We start from the raw sequence: 23,592 nt of genomic DNA, 5'->3' as shown, positions 1-23,592 counted from the left end.
CTGGTTGATTAAGAAGGGCAGACAGGTTGTTGTGCCTGAACTTTAATGCTGTGAGAACCTTCTTTTGTTTGAGAGAATGCTGGTGTTACTGTATGCATGTGGAGTCTTCACTGATGTATTTTACACTGATTTTTAAGGATGAGGGTCCAGTAACAGTGCTTTAGGAAGTCTTCCGTCTGTAACAGTACAGGTCTGGATGCTTCATAGTGTGCCAAATGCAAGAAATTGTAGCTAAAAGATTTGTCCAGTGTATTTTTCATGGAGAGCAGTTTCCTCCTTTCGCAGGGGGTCACTCATTTCAGAAGGAGTATGTGTAAATACAAAGACCAAATAAAAATTATTAAAGAATGAGTAATATCTACAGGTCTGAGAGAAAATGAAGCAGGTGAAGGAATGAAATGGGACGCTTCAGTCTGGCACTCTATTCCCGATATTGAAAGTCAAGTTTAGGGTAGTCATTAGGATGCTTCTTGATGGCAACTTTTTTGTTTGTTTGTTTCTTTGTTTACAGAGACTAAGTTACATAGACAAAGGCATTTCAGGATTTGCTATTGACTGGATAAATCAAGACATTCTCTGGGCCAATAGACAGAAAGCAACAATAGAAGCGACAGACATGAATGGGAAGAAACGCCGAGTTATTCTAAGAGATGTTGGTCATCCCATGAGGATTACCATTGATGCTGAGCAAAGGTAATTTTAACTAGGTTAGTAATTTCACTGAAACAGACTCAAAATATGCAAAGTACTGTCATTGTGGTTTCTAGGCTTCTGGGCTAGCCTGTTCACACTGTATTATCTATAGTCCAACACCTCCTTGAACTCTAACAAAAGAGGATAAAAGATTAATAAGCATATAAGAGATAAATAGAGAAGTGCGTGAGACAATGCTAATTTCTCTTTGTTTTATACAGCAACACCATGTTTTTGTTTTGGTTTGCAGTAAAGTTGCTCAGCAGTGTGTGAAACTATTCTAATATTTTATGTGTCTAATATTTTATGTGTCTTTTCCTGGTACTTTTATAAATAAACCAATCTTCTGAAGCAAGTAGCATTATGAATACTCTTTGGAGTCTGGTCTTTTGGATAGAATTTAAAGGCATGAACATCAGCCTGGTTTTGTTTGTTTGTTTTGTGTGTTTGTTTTTTTTCCTGATCTGCTTTTGAATGTAATATTTACCAATCTTGGAAATATTCACATGTCCTCATAGACAATGTCAAATACCATCAAAACATGTTACAAATGGCATTACAGGAATATACTTACTGAACTTATGTGAGAGTTGGAGGAGATTCAAGTGCATATATTCACCTAGGTGTGATTCACTATGCATAAAAGTTGTATTCATGTGCTTACAGGGAGGACACTAAGCTAGTAATAAACTGTAAAGAAAGCAGAAATCAAGATGTCTAACATTGTTTTTATGACCTATGGCAATTTCCTTGTGTGAAAACTCTGAGGGGTCTATTTTTAATGTGAAGTTAATTAAAACCCCCAGCATGTTTACATGTACAGGCATAAACATCAGCTAAATCTATTATTAGCGATTTCTTCCTTCAAATCTGTACAACTTTTAAGTAATGAAGAGCAATATAATACCCTAATAATAGATTTATTTTTTTTCTCAAATATGTGTCTGGATATTAGCAGCGATAGGATTATTTTAGTAGTAATATCAGAACTATTGCCATAAGATTGATTTAATTTTTAATGTTGTTTAGAAATGCTGAAAAATACGGATTAAGACTGAAGAAAAATAGAGGGCAAATACAGTAAAAGCTGTCAATTACTCAGGCTGGTTTCTAATCTTCATTATTCTTCTGTCTTCCTGTTTCTTCCTATCATATCCTGTCCCTACAATGATTTGCAAAAGTTCTGCATAGAGGCTATAAACACCTTTGTTTCTTATATGTAAAAAGTGATTCCTAGCATTTGTCCAAACTGCCAGAGTAGTCAAGTTTCTTAAGTGCTATAGAAATGCAAACAGATGTTAATAAAGTGTTTAAAAATGGCAACATAAAGTTGGGCCGTCCTTCTGGAAAACTGTTTTCACCCAACCATTTTATAAGCTGTGATAACTGTAAATTATATAACAGTGGGGGAAATCTGTGAAGCAGGGGCTGATTCTTTCTACTGGTTTAGCATAGTCCCTTGTCAGTGAGATCTAACCTATTTGGGGGCCTTTAACAAATGATTGACATAAATGTAGTAAATCTGGCTTTATGCTACATGGTTCTGTACATATATATTCTGCAATTTTGTGAATAGAAGGCAAAATGATAATGCTGCTTGGAATTTTTGTGCGTAAGGAAACCAAGCAAAGAATCTAAATGGAAACATTAAAAAACAAAATATACATGAATGAGGGGTAACTTGCTATGTTGGAAGAACTGTTGTTAACCTTAGTCACACTGGCAAATCTGGGTTCTGGTTCATGAATAGCTTGACATAAAAGTAGCTTCAGTGCATAACTGTTTTGAGTATTGGAGCCGTATTTTGACTGTGTCTTATCTTAATGACAGCATAGTCTGGATACTATAACCATCAGGGAGGTAGAAAGAAATGAGGACAATAATAGAATTGGTATTTTTAAGTTAAGCACTTAAGTGCTATGTTCAGCTAGAGTTTCTGGAGACAGATTCCTCCCCAGAAACTGAGGGAAATGTGTATCTGCCTCAAAGATGTGTGATGTGCCTTTTCCCAAGTCTGTAGGAGTTCCCTGTAGATTTGGGAGGTTATTCCAGTTTCCTTCTCTGACTACAAGGGCAAACAAAGCAGAGAGACAAACAATAGTGCTTCATGGTTAAGCTGAGCTGATTCCTGCTTGACCTACATGAGAGAAATTCCTAGTATCTGAGTTATACATTCCCTGATAGAAGCCTATTTATCAAAATAAGAAAACAACTGTAACAAAACGTTAGGGGTAATATTCCTCCTGTCAAACAGACAACATTTTATTGTCAAAAATTATTTCCCTTCTTAATAGAATCTTGTTAAAGGGAGGTGTATATGGGATTTTCTTGAAATAGGAGAATACATATTAAGGAAGTCCCATGTTTTAGTTTTGGTTCTGAAAGCACTGTGGTAAGACTGAAAAATTTAGTGTAGCACTGATGTGATTTTGAAATGTGGGTTTGTTTTGTTTTGTTGTTTTTTTTTTTTCTTCAAAACATGTCTGCAGGCTGTTATTTTGGTCTTCAGAAGGTACAGTTTCCAACATACACCGAGTGTCCCTCATTGGAAGTATTGTGAGAACTCTTTTAAGAACTACAGAAAAAATAAAGGCTATTTCACTAGATTTGGTTGACACAAGGCTCTACTGGATCCAACACGACCACAGGAAAGAGATTTCCCATATTGGATCATGCAACTATGATGGTGGAGCTGTTCGCTTGCTTAAAAATTCTGTCCGGTGAGTTTTCCTGAACTTGTCAGAAATAAAACACTAATTTCCCAGGGATGCCATTAATCTCTCTTCCTCATTATCTCTTTTATTTTGTCAGTTCATAACACAATAAGGAATATAAAGTGCAGTGTAACTGTAAATCTAAAACTACTGATAGGAAAATGGAAAAAAGTCACTGTTGTAAAGATAATACTACCACTCAGTACTCTCCACCTTCAAAGCTTCTGGCAGATGATAACTACTTAATCCTCAGAAATCCTCTCTGAGTGTTTATTAGTGGCCTTTTTCTGCAGATAGAGAAGCCAAAACCAAAGAGATTAAATGCTTTGTCCAAGGTCACAGTGGGTGAGCTCAGGTGTCTCAGCTGTGCTGAAGAGACTGAGCTAGATCAGGTTTTTCCTATCCTCCTCTAAGCCTGTTGTCCTCCTTAGCTGCTGGAGGGAAGGCTCAGCTAACCCCCTGTGCTCAGCCTTTCCGCAGGCATCAGCAGATGAGGTAAAAATCATCCTACGCAACAGACTTGTTCCCCTCTGCTCCCCAGTGCTGGGGCTAAACACGACTCAGGGGGCTGTTGGACCCATGTCCTTTGGGTGCCTTTAATATCTGGCCTTCACGCTTTGCAGTGGTGCAGATGCTTCATGGTGAGCATGTTTTCAGTTTTCATGTTTCCTCCTTAGGAAAATGTTCCTTTACATTCCTGCAGTTTCTGTTGGTATGGCTGGATTGGCATATGCATAATAGGGATTGCCAACAGCAAAGCGAGAAAAAAATATGGTTTCACTGGCCTGATGATTTAAATATGCAGCTCACCATTTGCATATGATGAATACGAAGGTGGTTTCTGCGTACATTACTGGCTGTCATGTTGGATTTTTCCTTACCCTTTTCCCCTTCAGTTGACTGGTGTTCACTAGAGCATCAACACTTGTCCTTTGAGCTTGGATGGTATGGATTCTCATTTTTCCACCTGGAATATGTACTGCAAAGTGGAGGCTGAAAAATCCCTCTTTCAGGATTTTTTCTGCTTTCCTTCTTATTTAAAACTGGGCCCTTTTGTGATTCCTGCTGGCTGCTATAGCTGACCAGTGAATGGAAACTCAATTTCTGAGATAAGGCAAGCAACAAGATGGATTTTAGGAATGCCCTGCTCCTATCCCTCCATCTCCACCCTGATTTCCTGGGACAGTCAGAAGTATCGGAACAATCGCTGAAAATTGGGAAATGGGGGAACTTACGTGGCCTACATCCTTCAACAAACAAGTGGCCATTGTAGTTGCTGGGTTTACTAGAAGCAGGGTGATACCTAGACTTTCTCTGTCAATTATGTCAGTCCTGAACAACAGCTCATATAACCTATGAGAAATGCAAGGTATCAATTTTGCATCTATTTCTTGCAAATCTGCAGGATTCTGGGTAGTGGCTTGTTTGGAAATGTCTCTGGCACCTCATCTGATTCTCATATATGTAAGATTATACAAGATATATGTAAAAATGCAAAGAAAAGTTATTTACAGTGAACTTGACTGAACAAGATGCTCAGAAAATGCATGAGTGAGTAAATATATAGGTATCAAGTAATCTGCTGCTTTGTGTTATCTTCTCTTTGTTGCAGACATCAATTGCTTGGTATGTCTGTCTTTGCTGAGCACCTGTACTATTCAGAGTTGAAATCTGGTATGATATGGAGAGCCAACAAGTACACTGGAAAAGTTGCAGTCACAATTAGTCTGAATCCATCATTTTTTCCACCAGTGGAGATAAAAGTTGTGCATCCCTTTAAACAGCCAGGTGCAAGAACAGAACCACAGGATTTTGGTAAGTAAACTGTAATGCTACAGTTGTATGTGTGAGAATAATAATGTCATACACTCTGACTTTTCATAGTAATGATTTTCTTTGGCAAAATTCCAGGCCTCAATGAAGTCAAAGCAAAAGTTTCCTTTAACTTCAGTGATTCACAGTTCCAGTTGGTGTGTGTAACTCCACTTGGAGTATCAGGCTGGAATTGTGCTGAGCACGAACTTCTCATTTCATTGATCTAAATACATATCCAGATAAATGTTATTTTTGCCTTCGCTTTGTTTATATGAAGATATTTTTATACTTTCCTGCTAAGTGCACAAAGCATACAGCTTTTTAATCCTCCATGTACATTACCTTCATCAAATGTCTGCTCCATTCTGGAAATTTTATCCTAATGTGCATCTAAATACCTCTGATTATTATGGCACCAAATGATTTTAAGTGTGTAGTATGTCCTTCAAGTGATACTGTGGATGTCTCAGCTTTGCTGTGAAATGGCTGAATTGAGAGTCAGACTGTTTTAGACAGGCTTGAAGTTGCTATAATAACTATGAAATAAGAGCCTTGAGTCTCTTTATTTGATATCAGCTGCAGCCTACAGTATGTGGTGGTCATGTCACTGTCTTCCACTGTGAATCAGAAAACAAAGGTGGTTGACTATGGATAGTTCACTCTCCTTAAGGATTCCTGCTGAGGCAGTAGGAAGTGAGGGATGTCTAGGGGAAATAATGTCTTATTGTCTGGTGTCTAGGAAGCAGGCACAGAGCATCCTTGCTTTAGTGGAATAGCTTTTGTCAAGCTTTTGCTTGTATGCAAACACAGAGGCACTTGTGTGTTGATGAATGGCTGTAGAACTCCCAAGGGAAGGTGGCCATGGGTTCCCAGGGGTATAGGTGGTATGGAGACATGAGGAGAAAGCAGCTTTTGTTCATGTGAGCAAAAATGAAACCATAAATATCTCTCTTGAACCATTTATAAATATCTACTATAAAATAGGCTTTATGCTTCTTCATGCCGACCAACACCATTATACAGTACCATGCTGTCTCTCCTTCCTGAAACCTGGTCTGAGTTGGAAAATTAAAATCTTCAAGGCAGCTTTCCCCTTCAAGTTCTACATTTGCAGTGCTAAGAGCTGTTGAGCTGCAGAAGTGTTCAAGGAAATCAAGCTTTTACTTCTAAACACAGGGAGCCTCCATTCAGAGACGATACCTGCTCTGTGCTTCCTTCAAGGAAAACAACCATCCTGGCAAATGGAAGCACTTTTTTCATCTGACATGTCTGGTGCTCTTAAACAGAGTAATTAGGGAAGGATTTGTTTGTGGTGCAGACAGTGGTGCATCCACACATCTCAGTGTTGTTACGATGGGATTTGGAAGGTCTCATGAGACCTCCTTGGCTGTCTGTCACCAAGTCGGCATAGTCATGGAGATGGAAAGGAAGAAACAATGACCAAGAAAGGCAGTTCATGATGGTGTTATCTTGAACCTCAGCATTTATTGTTTGTGTTACATATGTCCTCTCCACAAGAGTTTGCAGCGTAATTTCATTGAGTGTGTGCACTCGCTTTTATTCTTCTCTCAGAAGATTAATTCAATTTCTTCTATCAGAACATGCTTCTTTCTGGTGTTTCTCTTTCCACTGGAAAAAGGGTTTCCCCACCTTTACTAATAAATAAACTGCCAGTGTTTTGAAATGCCTTGCAGTATATACCCCTGTATTTCCAATATTTAGTAAATATTTGTGTGACAATAGGAACTGTCAGGAGTAAGCCTTTTATAAATTCCAAATACCTTCTTGTAAAAATGTCTGGGAGGTGTTGGAGTGGAAAGAAGTTTAACAGGCTGAATCCAGATGAACCTTTTGGACTTTACATATACATTGCTTGCATTGTCCAGTGCAAGAACTGGGATGAAAGAAGGGCTAATGAGCCTGGAGTACAAGATTTATAGCTGATCTTACAACAGAGAAACCTGGAGATAAAAGCATACCTAGACTAATTGGATGCTCTGCACAAGCTAAAAAAGTATATTCTGCAGTGTAGTGTCAGCTGTGAATTATCAGGCCTTCTTTAAAGCAGACAGTGAGTTCCTTCAGATGAAAAAGGAACTGATGAGAAATGCTCAACTGATATGATTTTTTTACTGGAATTGGGATTATTGACTTTACTATTTAAATTCCTGATGTCCCTTCTTCCCTTTTAAAAGACTTTTGTGGATTGGTTGGGGGAAATAAGTACATTAATTCAGCTATAGGTTTGCTATAACCCCACACAGCAGCTTTAGTATGACAGTATCTGGAAGATGGCCTCTAATTTACCTCAGTTCTCTTTGACAGCTAGTCCTAGATTTGATGACAGTATGTGTATTTATAAATGCCTGCTTGAATGTTCTTCATGCCTTTATTAATAGCTCATAAAATGTCATAATTACCTTAAAATCTCAAAGACCGACTCTGGAATTTTTTTAAAGTATCTTCCCTAACAGATTAATGATATTCAGTATATTCAAGATTTTTTTTTTTTTTTTTTTTTGAGGAATTATGTTGTGTTTCTCTCCAGAGTAAGATACCAACATCAGACTATTATCTGAGAACACAAATTTCCATATAAAAGAGGTAATAGGAGGAGGAAAAAAGCCCCAAACCAACAAATTAGAAAGTATGGTTCATAGTGGTTATTCTTCCAGAAAAGACTACCTTATTAAACTTTGTGAAACACAATTTAGTCACTATGAATTTTGTTTTAGAATATGATTTTTTTAAACATATTGATTAGCAATATCAGTTTCTAATAACTACTGCGTTAAAAAAAAAATATCTTATTGAGATTACCCAGATGGCATATTTATTGCTTTTGTTTTTTCTTCTGTAATTCCTGGGTGTCTTAGGTCTCATTAGACCAAAAATGGTACAAGCAAGGGTCAAAAAACCAACACCAGTCACAAGCATAAGATGCAACCCTGAATGTGGTCTTGTTTCTATTTTGTATTGTTTTGTGATTGCACGTTCTTGCATTTCTGTCATTCTGATGAGTTTTGTATTTGAAGATTAGACACTCCACTACTGTGTATTCCTGACTCAGTTGCAGCAGAGACAAAGATTAAGGGTCCAATTCAAAAGTAGTTCTACAAAAAGAGAGGCTCAGCTAAAACTGTCTAAAATTCAAGTCTCTCAACAGCTAACATGCTTAATAACATAGCTAATACCCATCTAGTCATCAATTCATTATTTTTCATTTAATGATACGGCTTTTGTTAGAGAAGGATTAACCAGTTTGATGCAAAGAAGTGCTAAGTTGATTATTTCAGCCAAGCTGAAGTGTCTGTCTGGGAAATTATTTCAGTCTTTTGTAGATGTGATCTATCATTCCAGCAAGTGGCCAGCATTTTCTCTGTTGTGGCTAGTACAAGACTAAATGTCAAACTTAAATGTTATGCTGGTTCCCATCTCTTGGAATTTAGAGGGTGAATTAGAAATAGTACAAGAAAGTTCACATGCAAATTTCTTTGCCTGTAGGAGCCCACGATTTCTTATATGCTACACAGATAGCACAGGGCAAAGACAGTGGTGTGTGTGGGTGGCTGAGTACCCACATTCAGCAGCAGAAGTTCAGCTGTTCTTAGCTTGGGAAAGGGGCAAGCAACCCCGGAAGAAGATTAGGAAGATTAAAACAAAAATAATAATTTGGGAGACAAGAATAAAACCAGGAGTATTGCACATCTGCAAAAGCACCAGCTCTAGAAGGTAGCTGAGCACAGACATGAGGCTTTGCAAATCCTTCCCTTGAAAAGAAATACTGAAATACCTGTTTACCTTTTTCTGTGAAGTAGAAGAAGTCGGAAGGCTTCTGGGGATCCGTTAGGTAGTTTTTTGTGCTTCCTTTGAAGACCCTTTGAGTATAACCTGTTGGACATCAGAAACATTGCAAGTTTTAAATCTGAGTTCAAGATTTATAATATTTGTATTTCTCATAGGCAGAAGCCAGGATCCACCCTAGTACAGAGATCCTCTAGGCTGTGCTAATACTTTTTGTCCGAATGAAATGTGTGGTCATTATGATCTGTCCAGTTGGTTTTGTTTGTTTGTTTTTTTCTCAATTAATGTGAGACTTGAGAACAGCTTTGTGCTAATAATTTCCAGTCTTTGTATGTTCTCTCTCTTTTTTAATCTCTCTTCTCTCTTTGCATTTGTGCTCGCTTTCTGTCACTCTCTTATTTCTGAGTGTTTCAGAGAGACTGGTGACATATGCTACTGTGCAGAACTGACAGCATATGAAGCTTGCTACACAGGGTTTTCCCTTTCGCAGTCACTACAGCTGTGCACCCAAGCCAAACCATCCCCTGCTTCAGGCTCTTTCTAGATCTGCTTGTACTGATATGGAGCTAGAAATGATAATTTGCACAGATGTACCTTAGTCTTCTGAGTGCTTTCATTTTTATAGTGAATTATTGGCCCGAAGTTATTTTCTATTAATAAGAAGTTCCTCAGGTTGAGTAAGGAGCTCTTGAGACGACACATTGCTGAACATCTTTGCTCAAAATAGTTTCTCCTTGAGGGTTGATATGGTAAGAATTCAATTACATTTGTACTATATTTGTCCTTCCAGAAAAAGAAACCTGTGATCTGAACAAAGAAAAGTGCAGAAGAAGAATCTGCAGGCCAGACTCAAGGAGTCATCGGTGTAGATGTTCTAATGGCTTTATTTTAAGTCGAAATAAACAGTTTTGTGAAGGTAATACGTGAATCTCCCATCAGCTTTATTTCATCAGATGAAAAAAAATCTGTTCTTTTGCTTTATTCTTATCTGGAGTATGAAAAATACTTCGAGGTCTACCAGTGTGCTATATCATTTTAGTGTCCCTACAGGTTCTGGAATAGTCTAAAAGGAGACCTATGAAAAAGTTGCAAATGCTATTCTTGCGAGAAATTTTGGTCTTAGCTTGAGTAGTTAAAGGAGTCTTAGATAAGTAGACATGCTTATGGGTGCTTATTTAATTTTAAAATAAAAATTAAAACAGATACATCACCAAAGGTGAAACATTGAAAAATCCTGCAAGATATCCCACTTTCAAAGGAGACAAAAATTCTTAACATGTTACTAAATATTTTATTAAAAATCTAACATTGCTGTTAATAATAGTCAACATATCACTTTTAGAAGCATTGTTTTCATTAAACAACCAGATTTGAAAAGACATAAAGGCATCAAAATTCATAGCCTACAGAATTTACAGACCTGCCTGAGCAGCAGCCATCAGATTCTCAGAAAATTCACAGGGGTTTCTTTCTGTATTTCAACTTCTAAACCCCTTCTGTATTTTTAGAATTTTACTTAAATAGTGTTGGAGCCAAATTAAAAACAAAAAATTATCTGAAGAAATAGTCTTCTGTAGATTTTTTGGGTGCCTACTGGATTTAACTGGTGCTGGAATCTGTATGGGAAGGCATGCCTTTGAAAGTCCTCTAGACACCTTTGCTGGACACATGCAGTCTGAGTAGGTTTTGCTAGAAGGTTTCATAAGGTCTGAAAACTTGCTTTTTTATCATTTATCAGGACTAACATATTTTTGTAAAATTAATGGGAAAAAGAGGTACTTCTTGAAGACTCTTTGTTTCATTAATCTGATTCCCTGACACTGGTTGGTGATGTTATTATGTCACAGCAAGTGCTTCTTTTGGCAGATATCAATGAATGTGGCTTCTGGAATCATGGCTGTACTTTGGGCTGTGTGAACATTCCTGGTTCCTATTATTGCACCTGCCCAAGAGGTTTTGTTCTGCTGCCCGATAGGAAAACATGTCATGGTAAGTAGCAACGATACATAAATACCTCCAGTGTGATATTAGAGATTATCATTTCACACTGGAACCACTGAAAGTTTTGCATGTTGCGTTGCTCACTTCCAATCCCTTATTATGTAAGTAGGATCAGCTTAAACTGAGTGAACAAAATTCAAATGTCATATTTAGGGAACTGTAAATTACATGTGAGTAATCAAGTGTGAACCTCTTCAGGAGAAAAAGAGAGAGACCTCTTTGCTCAGGTTATGCTCCATGGTACTTTCCAGGTGGATAAGCAGTAATATCTTTTTAAGCGTGGTCTCTAAATTTGGCTCATTCTGTCGAACCTGCATAACAGTTTGCACAGTCTCTGAATGAGTAGCTTACAGCATCATCTTTTTTTTTCCTCTTCAGATCAGGGTTGATAACATGGCTAATGTGCACGAAATTAATGAAATGAAATGCATGTACATCTGTAAGACACACAGAAGTACTCACGAAGTTGTTTATTCAGGGAGACTGCTGCTCTTGTGTGTTGTTTTGTGGTTTTGTTGGGTTTGTTTGTTTGTTTGTTTGCTTTTTTCTTTTTTCCATTAAGTTGAAGTATGCCTGAGGGACCTTATCTAGATAACATAGGTATGTAAGCCAGAAAGCTCTCTGAAGCTGAAAAAATGGGAACAAACTCAATGCAGAGAAGACAGAGAAGTGGAGAGAAAAACTAAAGCTGTCAGTAAGCTTCAAGGACCATGATTTAGTCAGTGAGAATCAAAGGTGAAGGGTTTTTTCTGGCTTTATTCAGCATTGTGTATATTCAGCCCACAAATGAATTAAGCCTTTCTGAAGTAATTCTAGGATATAAAATGTGAAACATATCCAAGTTTTGAGGTCTTGGGATATTCCCAGTCACTTTTCGATTTGATAATGAAATGAAACTTAGGCATAAACAAAGGGTCCTTCTGCCTTGTTTCCATGGAAGTAAAACATTGGTATATGCCCCAAGCAGAAGTGCCAGTGCACACCAATGTGTTCAGTCTGCATCATCGCAGGACCAGGACATAGGGTAAATTAAATATCGCTACTAGAGAGTAACAGAGTCTAACAGGCTCTAGCAGTCAGTCTGTCTATTTTAGAGTTCCAAGAGTCACTTCTCCCTCTCTGTTAAGAGGGAGCCTGGAGTAGGATTCAGTGACCCAAATGTGGGCGTCTATGGTTTTGTGACAGCTGCAGAAGGCAGCCAGATGTGACAGAAGACACATGGGAGTCCGGCAGCCAGAGGCTACTGGGAGGTGGGATATCCTTTTGTGTTCAAAACAACACTTAGACACTGTGCAACTCAGTCCTACTCCAGATGACTAGCTTGAACTGTATGCCAGTGTTTTGAGTGGCTCAAATTAGACAGAAAATAATGTTTTTCTAACACAGGCTAGGGATGCAGCATGGACAGTATAACTCCTTAACTACTGCAGCACAAAGCTGATATGTCACCATCTACGCAGCTTGAGAGAGAGAGATGCAAGGTGAGAAGTCCACATGCTGACCAGACACTTTGATGCTTTGTCCTCCAAGTCCTGTACAAATCTCTTCATCTAAAGCCACAAGCTCTAGTGAGAAAGAAACACAAGATCAGTTTCTTGACCCTCTTCACTGTGCTTAAGGGGTTAGAACAATCCAGTCTAGAGTGTGGTTGCCCTGGAGAAGCAATATTTGCAACAGTCATGTACCATTTAAGCCACTGTGTGCAGCGGATTCAAAGCAGCAGCTGTGGGAAACCTGCATTAGTTCCAGTCTTCCAGTGGTTGTTGCCGTATGGCTCTAGAATTGGCATAAAGAGATGCAGCACTGCGATACAGAAAGTGGAAGGAGGATATCCTGTGAAATTGCATTAAAGAAATACTCGAAAAAATGTTGGCACTCCAACAATTGTAATAGAAAGTAAAGGGAAGCTATTGCCAGGTTCTCAGATGGTTTTGCCCCTACAGCTTCAAAAATTGCCACTAAGGAATGTAGCTTTGTTTCTGGAATGTTCATCTCCGGTTTTCATTGTTTCTAGCTCTGTTACCCTTGGAGTTGTAGGAAAGTAGTTTTTCCTCATTCTCTTTGTGTTTTATACTTATTTTTTCAGTATAACTTCCTTGTAGTTTTCAAAACCTGATTTATTTTTGATGAAATATAAAAGGAAAGTTTTCTAAATTATTTCTATTTTGATAACACCTCTTCATACAGTTTTGGAAAGCTTAGAGCTGGTCAGTATAATGGCTTCAGGATCCAGCAACTTTGGCTTTCTCCTTTGCTATAACTAGTAGAAAAAAATTGCACTCTCAATATCACACTTTTTCCCCCCACCTCCTTTTCTTTTGCTATTTAAGAGAGTGTTTATATCTCTTTTGGGGGGGCTTAGTAAATATTTTTATAATTTAAGATTTTTTTTTTTTCTTTTTGAATTACTGTAGAGCTAATTTCTTGTGCAAGTAACAACACTGAATGTAGCCATGGTTGCCTTCAAACATCTAAAGGGCCTGTTTGCTTTTGTCCTGAAGGATCTGTACTGAAAGAGGATGGCAAAGCTTGCACAGGTAAGTAACATTTTTTCTAGCTGTAGTAACTGCCAAACTCTGTTTGTTCTTGACATTGAAAGCCAGAAGTGAATGATGGCATTTTACACTCATTTTGTACAGATGTAAATGATTGTACAAGATAGAAGGCAATGGAGTGTCAGATGCTTTGAGTGCTGAGATGAGCAATACTCATCTTCATTTTTTAATACATGTTTCTTAGGAGCAACATCCAAAGTTTGCAGGCCAAATTTTTTTTGTTGTCAGCACAGATCATGCCATCTCCCAGATGTTTGTTGCAGGAGGCATCTAAAATTTATATTTGAGGGGAAATATAAGTACAAAATTAGGGTGAAATCTGAAGATGATTTTATGGACATCATGCCACCAATGTTCAGAGTCACTCTAATTTCCAGCAATTTCATCAAGTTACTCACAAGTGCAATTTTTGCAGTCAGGATATTTGAAGCTGCTACATCCACTAATCCGTCACTCCCCATCCCAGCAAGATTTACAAATTAGGGGAACTGTAGCTTTTCAACTGTATCTTTGCAGTCTTAGGGATCAAGATAGCTTTGTTAATGCCAGCGTTACACCTTGAAACATCCCCTTCCTTTTTACATCCCTTCTATACTGTACTGTATACACAGATGCAGTGACTGTTGTTGTTTTTCTAGGGACACTCCACTGAGTAAGCTCAGGTTGGCATTGAGGCTATAACCATTGTACAGCCCCAAGAAGAAAGAATAGTCTATTTTCATATGACATCTTGTTTTGTTGTATTAGGAAGTATCAATTCACTGTCCTAGCCTAATTAGCTTCTGGTGTGAGAATGGCATTAATCTGCTGTTTCTTTGCATGGAGTGCAAAGTCTGATAAAATTCGTTACTGTGTTGTAGATGGGATGAGATTTGCATGGGAGAATCAGTTCTCCAATTCGCACTGTAGTAAGGCTAAGCAGTATGAATAATTTTCTTGCTTATACCTCTGATTTTGTTGTATTTTTTTTCCTTTGAATGGCAAAGTTAATTTTTTCAAATGCTCTGTTTAAGGTTGTACATCTCCAGATAATGGTGGTTGTAGTCAGATATGCTCTTCTTTAAGCCCATCGTCCTGGGAGTGTGCTTGTTTTCCTGGATACAAGCTTCAGCGAGACAGAAAGCACTGCACTGCTATAGGTCAGTACCTTGCTATGCCTGCATCTTTCTGCCAATAAAAGCCAAAACATTTTAGAGTCACATAACTGGGATCCAATTTTGCACTGGTTTTTGATTACTTTGTGAAACTTGGGAAGTATTAAATATTTGGAAGAATAACCTATTTTGGAAATGTGCCAGAACAAGCACCAGTATATGGTTCAGTCTCCCTCACAGTCTATTATCCAACTTTTGCATTTCATTCTGGGGTCCTGTACTCCAGAGGTCCATCTGCAGTATTCAAGTTTTTGTGCCTTCATACGCATGTGGTTTCTGCCCAGTCTTACAGAATTGGGCTTGAGGCATCTATATGTGGAGAACAAGGCAGGGAATAGTCTGTTGGAAGACTTCCTACAAGGATATTTCTCCCCAAGTGGCCCCAGGAAGCCCAGGTATTTGTGATGTTTGGATTCCAGACCCTTCTGTTTCTTCTAAGAAAAGGGCAGACCCTGGTGAGCAGCAAGATACAAGCAATTGCATGAGAGAGAGGAAGAAAGTTTGTGATTTGTTTCAGGAAAAAGGCAAAAGCTTTATTTTTCGGAGTACAACATTTTTCTTGCTTTTACTGTGAAAGGCTTCTCATGTGCAAAAGTCATGTTCTGGCATTTATGGTGATGCTAAGAAATGCAGAGGGAAGACTGTCTTGAGACCAAGTCACAGTGAGAAATGCGGCTGGGCTAATGACTGCCTTTATCACATATTTTGAGGCTGATTTTGGGCAAGGCGCTGATATTGAAAACCTGTATTCACATTTATCTTTGATTTCTGAGGCAAGTGGAATGCAGGACAAGCACCTTCATTTCTTTGTGCTTCTGTTCTTCCATTTTGTTAGCTATTGTTTCTTGCAATGTTAGCTAGATGGTGATACAGGATAGAGATCACTTAAAACCTAATGGAATTAACATATGTGCAAATTTTCATCAACAGGTCCTAAGCCATTTTTGTTATTTGCAAATAGCCAAGATATCCGCCAGATCAGTTTTGATGGTGCAGATTATGTAAGTTTACTTGACTGGCAGATGGGAATAGTCTTAGCACTGGACTTTGACCCAGTGGAAAATAAGGTAAGGCATTAAAAATGAGAGGATTTTGAAGTGTTGCAAGGACAAATGGATTGGGCTTTCATGTGCCTTAACCTTTCTGCTGTCAGTGATCCAGATTAAATGTTGTGCTGCTCGTTGTTCTGTTGCCTGCCCAGGAGCACAACAGGCACAGGATGCCAAACACTAGTTGAAGAGGTTCATCCTCTACTTACTGAGTGAATGTGCTTTGTACACTGACATGGCTAATTCACACACACTTTGGATTTTTAAATTCACTCCCAGCATTATTTCAATTTCAAAGCATTTTTGTGTGATTGAGAGTTTTCTCCCCTAAGACTTCAGTGCTGTTTTCTGGAAATATATTGTCGTGCTTTTTTCACTGGGTAGCTGTAAAAGCAACAGTATATTTATTTGTTTGTTTGTTTGTTTGTTTGTTTATTAATGTGCAGCTACATCCCCAAATACATACTGAACATACGAGTAATCTTAATAAGAGTCTGAACGTCGTGTGTCCTGACACTATTGAACAAAACTGCTGAACACTCACTGGGTTTATTGCTTTTACGAAATGTATTCCTCATATTACAAGATATTGCTTTTGGAAACAGGAGTCTTCTCTGCATAAAGAGCTGTTTGTCTGTGTAGCTGCATCTCAATGCCCTACTCCTTGCCATCAGAGTTGGAAAGGAGTTCAGCTGTGCTTTGCTAAGCCTCCTGTGGCAGATAGTGGTTTTTTCCCATGGTGAGACTTATTTACACTGTAAAAGTGTTACAAAAAGATACCAGATGGTAAAATGAAAGCTGGTGAGGAGCTCAGTTAAGCTGCTGGAAACATCTCAAGGCCTGGATGGATTCAGCTAAACAAATGAGAATGTTACCAGATCTGTGTTACAGGAGGATTGTTTTGGGCACTGCTGGAACATCGCCACTCGCTCCCAAAATAGGGCTCTGCTGGGGAACCAGCAGTTGTTCTGTGCTGTGCTGAGTGTAAATCAGCTGTGCTGGTGACACTGGCTCTGCACGTCTGTCCCACGTCTGTAAGGAGCTCTGCAGGGCAGTGCGGAGGCGGCACACAACCAAGGTGCCAGGTAAATTAGCTCAGCATCACTCTGTGCTCCCGTGGTAATTGAATTAGCTGGTTTAATGCCAGAGGTCTCCTTCTTGCTTTGTTTGGCCCTGTGGTTAGTGGCAAAACAAAGTTATTTGTTCTGCTGCTACCATTTGCAAAGCAAGCCTCAGCATTGCTCTGTATGTAGCTCTGCCACGTAGTGTTTGGCTCCCTCTAGATATCAAATATGAGATTTTTTTTTTCCCCTCTTTTTCTCCTCATCCTTGGAAAACACAAGCTGAGTTTTCCCACAGCAGAGAACTTTTATTTTGACCCAAAACTGAGAAGCTTATCCAGGAAATGTTGGAGCCTTACAGAATAGACACCTAGTAAAAAAATTAAGATATGTGCAGGATGAAAGAGGAAAAAAAATAGAACCCAGTTATATAACTCCTTTTTCACTCCCAGCTCCTTGACACACATACACAACTACCCTCTCCTCCTCACTCCCCACTTTTTAAAACGAGCAGCCAGGTAAATTATAACATGCTGCATTTTGCCTGGTCCCACTTTTCCTTCCTCAGCCATTCTTCATGTGAGGTAACTGCTCGCTGAAACAAAACCACAGAATACTCAGAGGGCTGTATATAGGGCAGGCAGGATTTACAGCTAAGCACAAGCTGCCTGTAGAAGTCATGCTGGTTGAAGGATAAGTGCCTTTTTATTTGATCAGGGACCACAGGTTACCTGTGCAGCTTTTTGTGAATGAGCAGTTCAGGGAACTTTCAAGATGACAAAGTTATTTTACAAGTGAAATAAAGCAGAAAGTGAGATGGGAACTAATGACACATCAACTGTTATTTCTTCACAGATTTACTTTGCCCACACTGCCTTGAAATGGATAGAACGAGCTGATCTGGATGGCTCAAATCGTGAAAAAGTTATTCATGAAGCTATAGATATACCCGAAGGCCTTGCTGTGGACTGGATTAACCGTAAATTGTATTGGACAGACAGAGGGTACATGCTCCACAGTGCATTTATGTCGAAGCATGCCATAAAATATTTGGAATAAATGACTGGTGATACAGAAATAGCTGAGATATCACTCTAAATTCAGTAACGCTTCACATTCTGATTGTGTAGCTGTAATCTTGAGTAAATACAGTTGGCAGGTTCTTTAAAACTGAACTGCTGGAAGATCATTTTTAGTCTGCTATTGTACTTTTATCTTTGTCTTTCCAAGAAGCAAGGGTTTGGACACAGTTGCAAGGAATCTAAAGCATGTACTGCATGTATACATATCTGTATGTGCACATACGCATGTGAATATATATATCTATACGCTCATATTTATTTATGAACACTGTATGTATGTATATATAGGTATATCTTTGTATATACTTACAAATAATGAATATCACTGCACCAAGTACATCTTGGACAAAGTCATCATTGCTGACAGCTAGAATCGTTCCCCTTTGAGCTAATGGAGAGCATTTGTCAATTATCTCTGATAAAAGAGGAATGGTCACTAGCAAACAATATGACTTCACATTTCAGCTGGTACCTAAACTTAAATGCAGAGAGAAACAAAAAAGGCTTTTGGTGAAAAGGTAGTGTCATATCTGAACACATAATGAACACTCCCTGAAGAGTGGGCATGATTCAGTATGACCCATATTTTATTAGTCATAAAAATAGGTTTTGAATGTACAGATTACCTTTCTTCTCCCTTTTAAATATGCTGCAAGTCCACTTCCATGCTATTAGTTACAATCTTGTCTACACAATTGAGCTCTTGTACAAATATGCCAGTGTTTCTTGTGAAATGGGAAATTATGGTGCTCATCTCCATAAGACAAGTCAAGGGTGAAGCTGTGGATTTGTATCTGCCACTCCCTTCTCACTCACTGGGTTTTCTTGTTTGTATTCCATATTTGCATGAATATATTGCTCCTACCCTCTTTGTGTGGCCTTTCTCTGCAGGTCCAGGTAGGCATGGAAGGCTGTAGGCTTCCTTTCAGGTAGAGGCTGAGATTTGTTCGACAAGGTGAAGTTTGTAGCAATAAGTACTATTTTCTGGAAAGAAATCAGATTGAGAAACTGATGATATAGGTTCTATACTTGACTCTGCCATAGATTTTAGGAGTGATCATAAGAATCTTAGCTTCATTCTTTCCTGTAAAATAAACATGATATATGAATTGTTTGGTGATTTCTGGATGAAAAAATCTATATTAAAGTACTATTTCAAAAAAATTCTTTATACATTTCATAATGCCATTCACTTAGGAGTTTGTTTTCCTCCTGACTCCCTTTAAAGCTACCATTCATCACAGAATCACAGAATATTAGGGATTGGAAGTGACCCAAAACTGGGTCTATTAATCTATTAGTGATCATACTTCCAACTTGTTATTTGCCCAAAAAAGGAGAACTTCATGTCTCCTGCAGAGAAGCAGGTATTTTATCATCTTGCCCTGGACCAGATAATGAGGCTATAACTTGAATTATTTGTTGATAAAACAACTAGACATCCCACATCAGCAGGATTATTTCCTGTCATTATGAAGTTATTAATTACAGTTTTGTGTTAAACTAAAGCAATGCAAAAACTTAGTGTGTTCTGCCTGAGAAGGCAATTAAAAAGATAGCAGGGAGGACTTAGTGTTGTGTGTGTTGCAGGAAGGCATGCCTTGAAAGGAGCAATCTGAATGGAATGCACAGAAAAATGATCATCTGGAAGGATATCTCCCAGCCACGAGGGATTGCCATTCACCCATTTGCACAGTAAGGAGTGATAAACCAGGCTAATTGTGTAATACCTGGGGAGGGTTTTTAAAAATGACCATGCCAGCCTTGCCTTTTTGGTCATCAAAAGTGCATTAGTCTCATGTTAGGATAGGTTAGGCTTTGCAGAGTTGTGTGAAATGCAATGTTGTATTGATGGATTTCTTTTGTGGATTGGGATGTATTCATTTTTCACATAGATTTAAAAAAATACAAGAAGCATTGAAGTTGTTGTATGAAGTTTAAGCTAAAGTAAAGCACAAGTGACTGAATTTACCCTGCCAATTGTAAACACCACACTAGAAACTTTTATGGTTCCATATCTATTAGTGTGAAAAGTAGTCACTTTTAACCAGTGCTGCTTACAAAGGATTTTTTTTTGGTCTATGTTTCCATTTCTGATGAAACTAAACCAAATCTACTGTCATGGGGAGTTGATATAAATGCACCTTATATTTTCTTATCTAGTGCTGAGATGATCAAAGGACGTTTGAATGTTTAAACTATTGATGAAATTCTGGTCATTTTAATCAATGGCAAAGCCCCATAGATTTCAGTCAATATGTCTGTATTAGGATGGTTTTGAATATGTTGGTTTTTCCTTTTTTGGTGCTCATACGCTGCCGTAAGTATGTACTGATGAAGTTGAGTTGTGGAGGGCATTTTGTTGGCTTCACTCTGTACATAAAAGACCTAAAAGAATATTTCAGTAGAGGTTGAATATGGTAGAGGCATCTGGCAGGAAAACTTTTAAGAACAGGTAAGTTCAAGGAGATTGTTTATTAGTATTATTGGTAGATGCAAGGGCTACAAGGGGAAAGGAAGGAGGAAACATCACTGAGACCTTCCTTATTAGAAAGTTACTGGTGGAAGGAGGAACAGACATTATAGAAATGTCTGTAATTGTAAAGTCAGTGTTAAAGAGAAATCTGAGACACAGTTAAGACTTCAGAGAATACTGATCCCTGCATTGGCTACAGCAAAGCTGCTCATATAAATAAAGCTAAGTGAATCTGCGAGTTATCTCAGTAAACCTGACAAAAGCAGCTGATGCCTGGGAAGACTGTAGCCCAGGCTTTGGAAGTTTGTGGGTTTGGCTATCTCCATTTTAAGTGTCCATCTTGTACTGTCTGTTCTTTGAGAAACAGTGAGCAATCAGTGAGTAACACTCAGAACCCCAGAGAGAGACCCATGATTCTATTTAAAGAAGAGTCTGGGCCTGATACTGATTTGTTTTTCAAACCCAAAATAACCTGAGGACCCTTGCTTGTTTTCCATGGGTGGTGGATAATTTTGGTTTCCGTTTTGCATCGTTACACTCTTCTTTAGACAGGGGGCTCACTAATGCATTGTCTTCTGTTGTCTGGGTTTGCTAAACTGCTATCGTTAGTCATAAGGAAAATGCCAAAAGCAGCTATGAAGAGTTGGCAGTTAGCATATACAGGAGTTGTTTTTCAAAGGTTTTGTGCCGACAGAGTGGAGGTTCTGCGTAAGTCCCTGTGTAATCACCTGGAGTCTTATAGCAAGTGTGAAAAGACTGGCAGCCAACATATTTGCTTGAAGCTGCACATTTTCTTATGTGCCTCAGGCTTGTATTGCTCTGATCTAATTTTTCTGCTCTGAAAGAACAGAAGAGAGGAGAACAAATATTTACTTACTGACTTCCTGTATGCATTTTGTTTTCTAAAGGAGATTATTCTGGACTGACATGGGGGTCAATCCCCGGATTGAGAGCTCTTCATTAGAAGGCATCGATCGCCAGGTTATAGCCAGCACAGGCCTGGTGTGGCCCAGTGGAATAGCCCTCGACTACTTAGCCGATAAGGTTTACTGGTGTGATGCTAAGCAGTCGGTGGTTGAGAGTGCAAACCTGGATGGCTCTGGTCGTCGAATTCTTGCACAGAATGATGTAGGTGAGGCTTTGGGGTTGATAATTACCTACTGCTGCTTGCCAATGTCTGTGTGTATCTGCATATGTGCATGTGAATTACCAGCCAGCAGCTATGCTGTATATCCCTTGCAACTATGTGTTGAGGTTAATGGCATCACTTAGTTCTTCATTTATTCATTTTAGCAAAAGAGCACCGTTGTAACACTCTCTCCTTTTACAGTTCAGCCACTTTGCATTGTGCAGAGAACTTCTTTGCCTTCACAGAAAAATGCAAAGAAGGAAAAAGTTAAAAATGTGATTTGCTTGTTCCATGCATGACCGCTTAGTGTAATTCAGGGTTTGCTGTGTTTGTTACAGCACTGAGTTACATTGACGTAGGCTGGAAGAGAATTAACTTTGGCTGTTAAGGTCTTTGAGCAAAGAATCTGCATCTGCACAGGAACATTTCTTAATGCGTAATAGACACTGAATGGAAAAATGACTTATGCAATATGTTGGTACTTGTTATAGATGAGTTTTCTATTGTTTGACAGTAACTGTGTTGTTCTGGAGCACGACAACAGAAGTACTAGCAATGAGGAACTGATGTTGCACCACATGTACCATGTGTTTAAGAATCTCATTCATGGCAAATTAGTTTCTGGAGTGGACACTTCCCTCTGTGCATGAAGTCTCTCTGGGTACCATTGGGTAGGTGTGCATGAAAAATATGGGCAGAATGAGGACTCTATACATGAATGAGGCTCAATAACATGACTGCCATTGGTAAAGACTTTACGGTTACTCTGTTAATCAGCTGCTGTTTTGGTCTGCACTCTGGGAAGGCTTGTGTTGATCTCCTAAGGCAGATGCCCTCCCACTTATTTGAAGGTGAGCAGAGTGAGGTCTGGGAGGGGACAGTATTCTCCAGTTCATAAGACATCAAAAGCCATGAGCAGAGTGACTTCTCAGCATTCCTCTCTTTTTCCCTGCTGTACATATTCTGCCGTGTGCTCCACCTTGCAAGTGATCTGCAAAGGAGGACCTTGAACCCTGTTGAAAGTTTCATTTCAGTTCTCCACAAACAATGAGACAGTGTCTAACAGGGAGAAAACAGAGAAGGACAGCTAGGAGCACAGGGTATGGGAAAGGCTGTAGGCTGGAGCAGTGACACGTCTGTTTGGAGGTGGGAGAAAAGGACATCAGCATCTGTATGGAAAGAAGTGAAAGAGATGAAATGCACACCTGTAGGGCAGGGGTGTCAAACTTATTTTCACTGGGGGCCACAACAGCCTCACGGTTGCCTTCAATGGGTGAAATGTAATTTTAGGACTGCATAAATGTAACAACTCCTACATTTATATAAATGTAACTACTACATTTATATAAATGCAACAACTCTTACATTTATACAGTCCTAAAATTACATTCAGCCCTTTGAAGGCAACCGTGAGGCTGATGTGGCCCCCAGTGAAAATGAGTTTGACACCCCTGCTGTAGGGGTATGAAGCTACAGAGGCGGAGAGACTTGATATCCTGATGTTTTGCTAATGCTGCTAGTGAGACCAGAATTCAGCTTCTGTTCTCGGACAGCTGTACACTGGAGGACGGGACATGAATTTTTATTACAGCAGCTCCCCCTAGTGCCTATGTACTGAGAATTCATTCAGTTTCGCTGCATGCGAAATAGAATAATTTCTGCTCTTCTGCTAACCCTGTTTTCAGTTGTAAGTCAAACAGCCTGTAAGCACCCATCCAAGGCAGTGAACAGCACAGCTGTTCATTTTGTTTATACAATGAGTCAGGTTTGCACTGTTGTGGAAAGGGTTCATGTGATTATTAATTTTTCAGTTCCCTCTATCTCCATTTATGACACTACGCTTTTATTTTTAAACCTTAATGTATTTATAAATTAAGAAGTTAGGAAGTTGCTAGTCAAAGCAAGGTGTTGTTTGTTGATAATGCAAGCTATAGATCCTTAAGTTGTAAGTAAATATTTAGATTTTGGGCTAGTTGCTCAAATTTAATGGAAAGAAAAACTAAGAATCATGCCCAGTGATTAAACATGGTTCAATGGAGGTAGTCAAGTGCTAATAGAA

The 23,592-nt window shown here is 38.8% G+C and overlaps 1 protein-coding gene across 2 annotated transcripts in view; it reads left to right on the top strand.

Annotated features, from left to right (window-relative positions):
- EGF (epidermal growth factor) overlaps positions 1 to 23,592 on the top strand; it is a 61,172-nt gene that overhangs the window by 13,966 nt on the left and 23,614 nt on the right. For both annotated transcript variants that reach the window (XR_010472458.1, XM_005515250.3), the window contains exons 4-14: positions 512 to 693; positions 3,183 to 3,413; positions 5,020 to 5,222; positions 9,817 to 9,942; positions 10,893 to 11,015; positions 13,442 to 13,564; positions 14,596 to 14,721; positions 15,667 to 15,803; positions 17,702 to 17,850; positions 19,519 to 19,623; positions 21,313 to 21,536. Coding sequence is in view for 1 of the 2 variants with exons in the window: in XM_005515250.3 (XP_005515307.2) it covers positions 512 to 693; positions 3,183 to 3,413; positions 5,020 to 5,222; positions 9,817 to 9,942; positions 10,893 to 11,015; positions 13,442 to 13,564; positions 14,596 to 14,721; positions 15,667 to 15,803; positions 17,702 to 17,850; positions 19,519 to 19,623; positions 21,313 to 21,536 (1,729 nt within the window). In the remaining variant the exon portion in view is untranslated. The remainder of the gene's footprint in view (positions 1 to 511; positions 694 to 3,182; positions 3,414 to 5,019; positions 5,223 to 9,816; positions 9,943 to 10,892; positions 11,016 to 13,441; positions 13,565 to 14,595; positions 14,722 to 15,666; positions 15,804 to 17,701; positions 17,851 to 19,518; positions 19,624 to 21,312; positions 21,537 to 23,592) is intronic.

The sequence above is a fragment of the Columba livia genome, chromosome 4 (assembly GCF_036013475.1).
Source record: "Columba livia isolate bColLiv1 breed racing homer chromosome 4, bColLiv1.pat.W.v2, whole genome shotgun sequence".
Taxonomy (NCBI): Eukaryota; Metazoa; Chordata; class Aves; order Columbiformes; family Columbidae; genus Columba; species Columba livia.
This window is presented reverse-complemented; position numbering and strand designations above follow the sequence as displayed.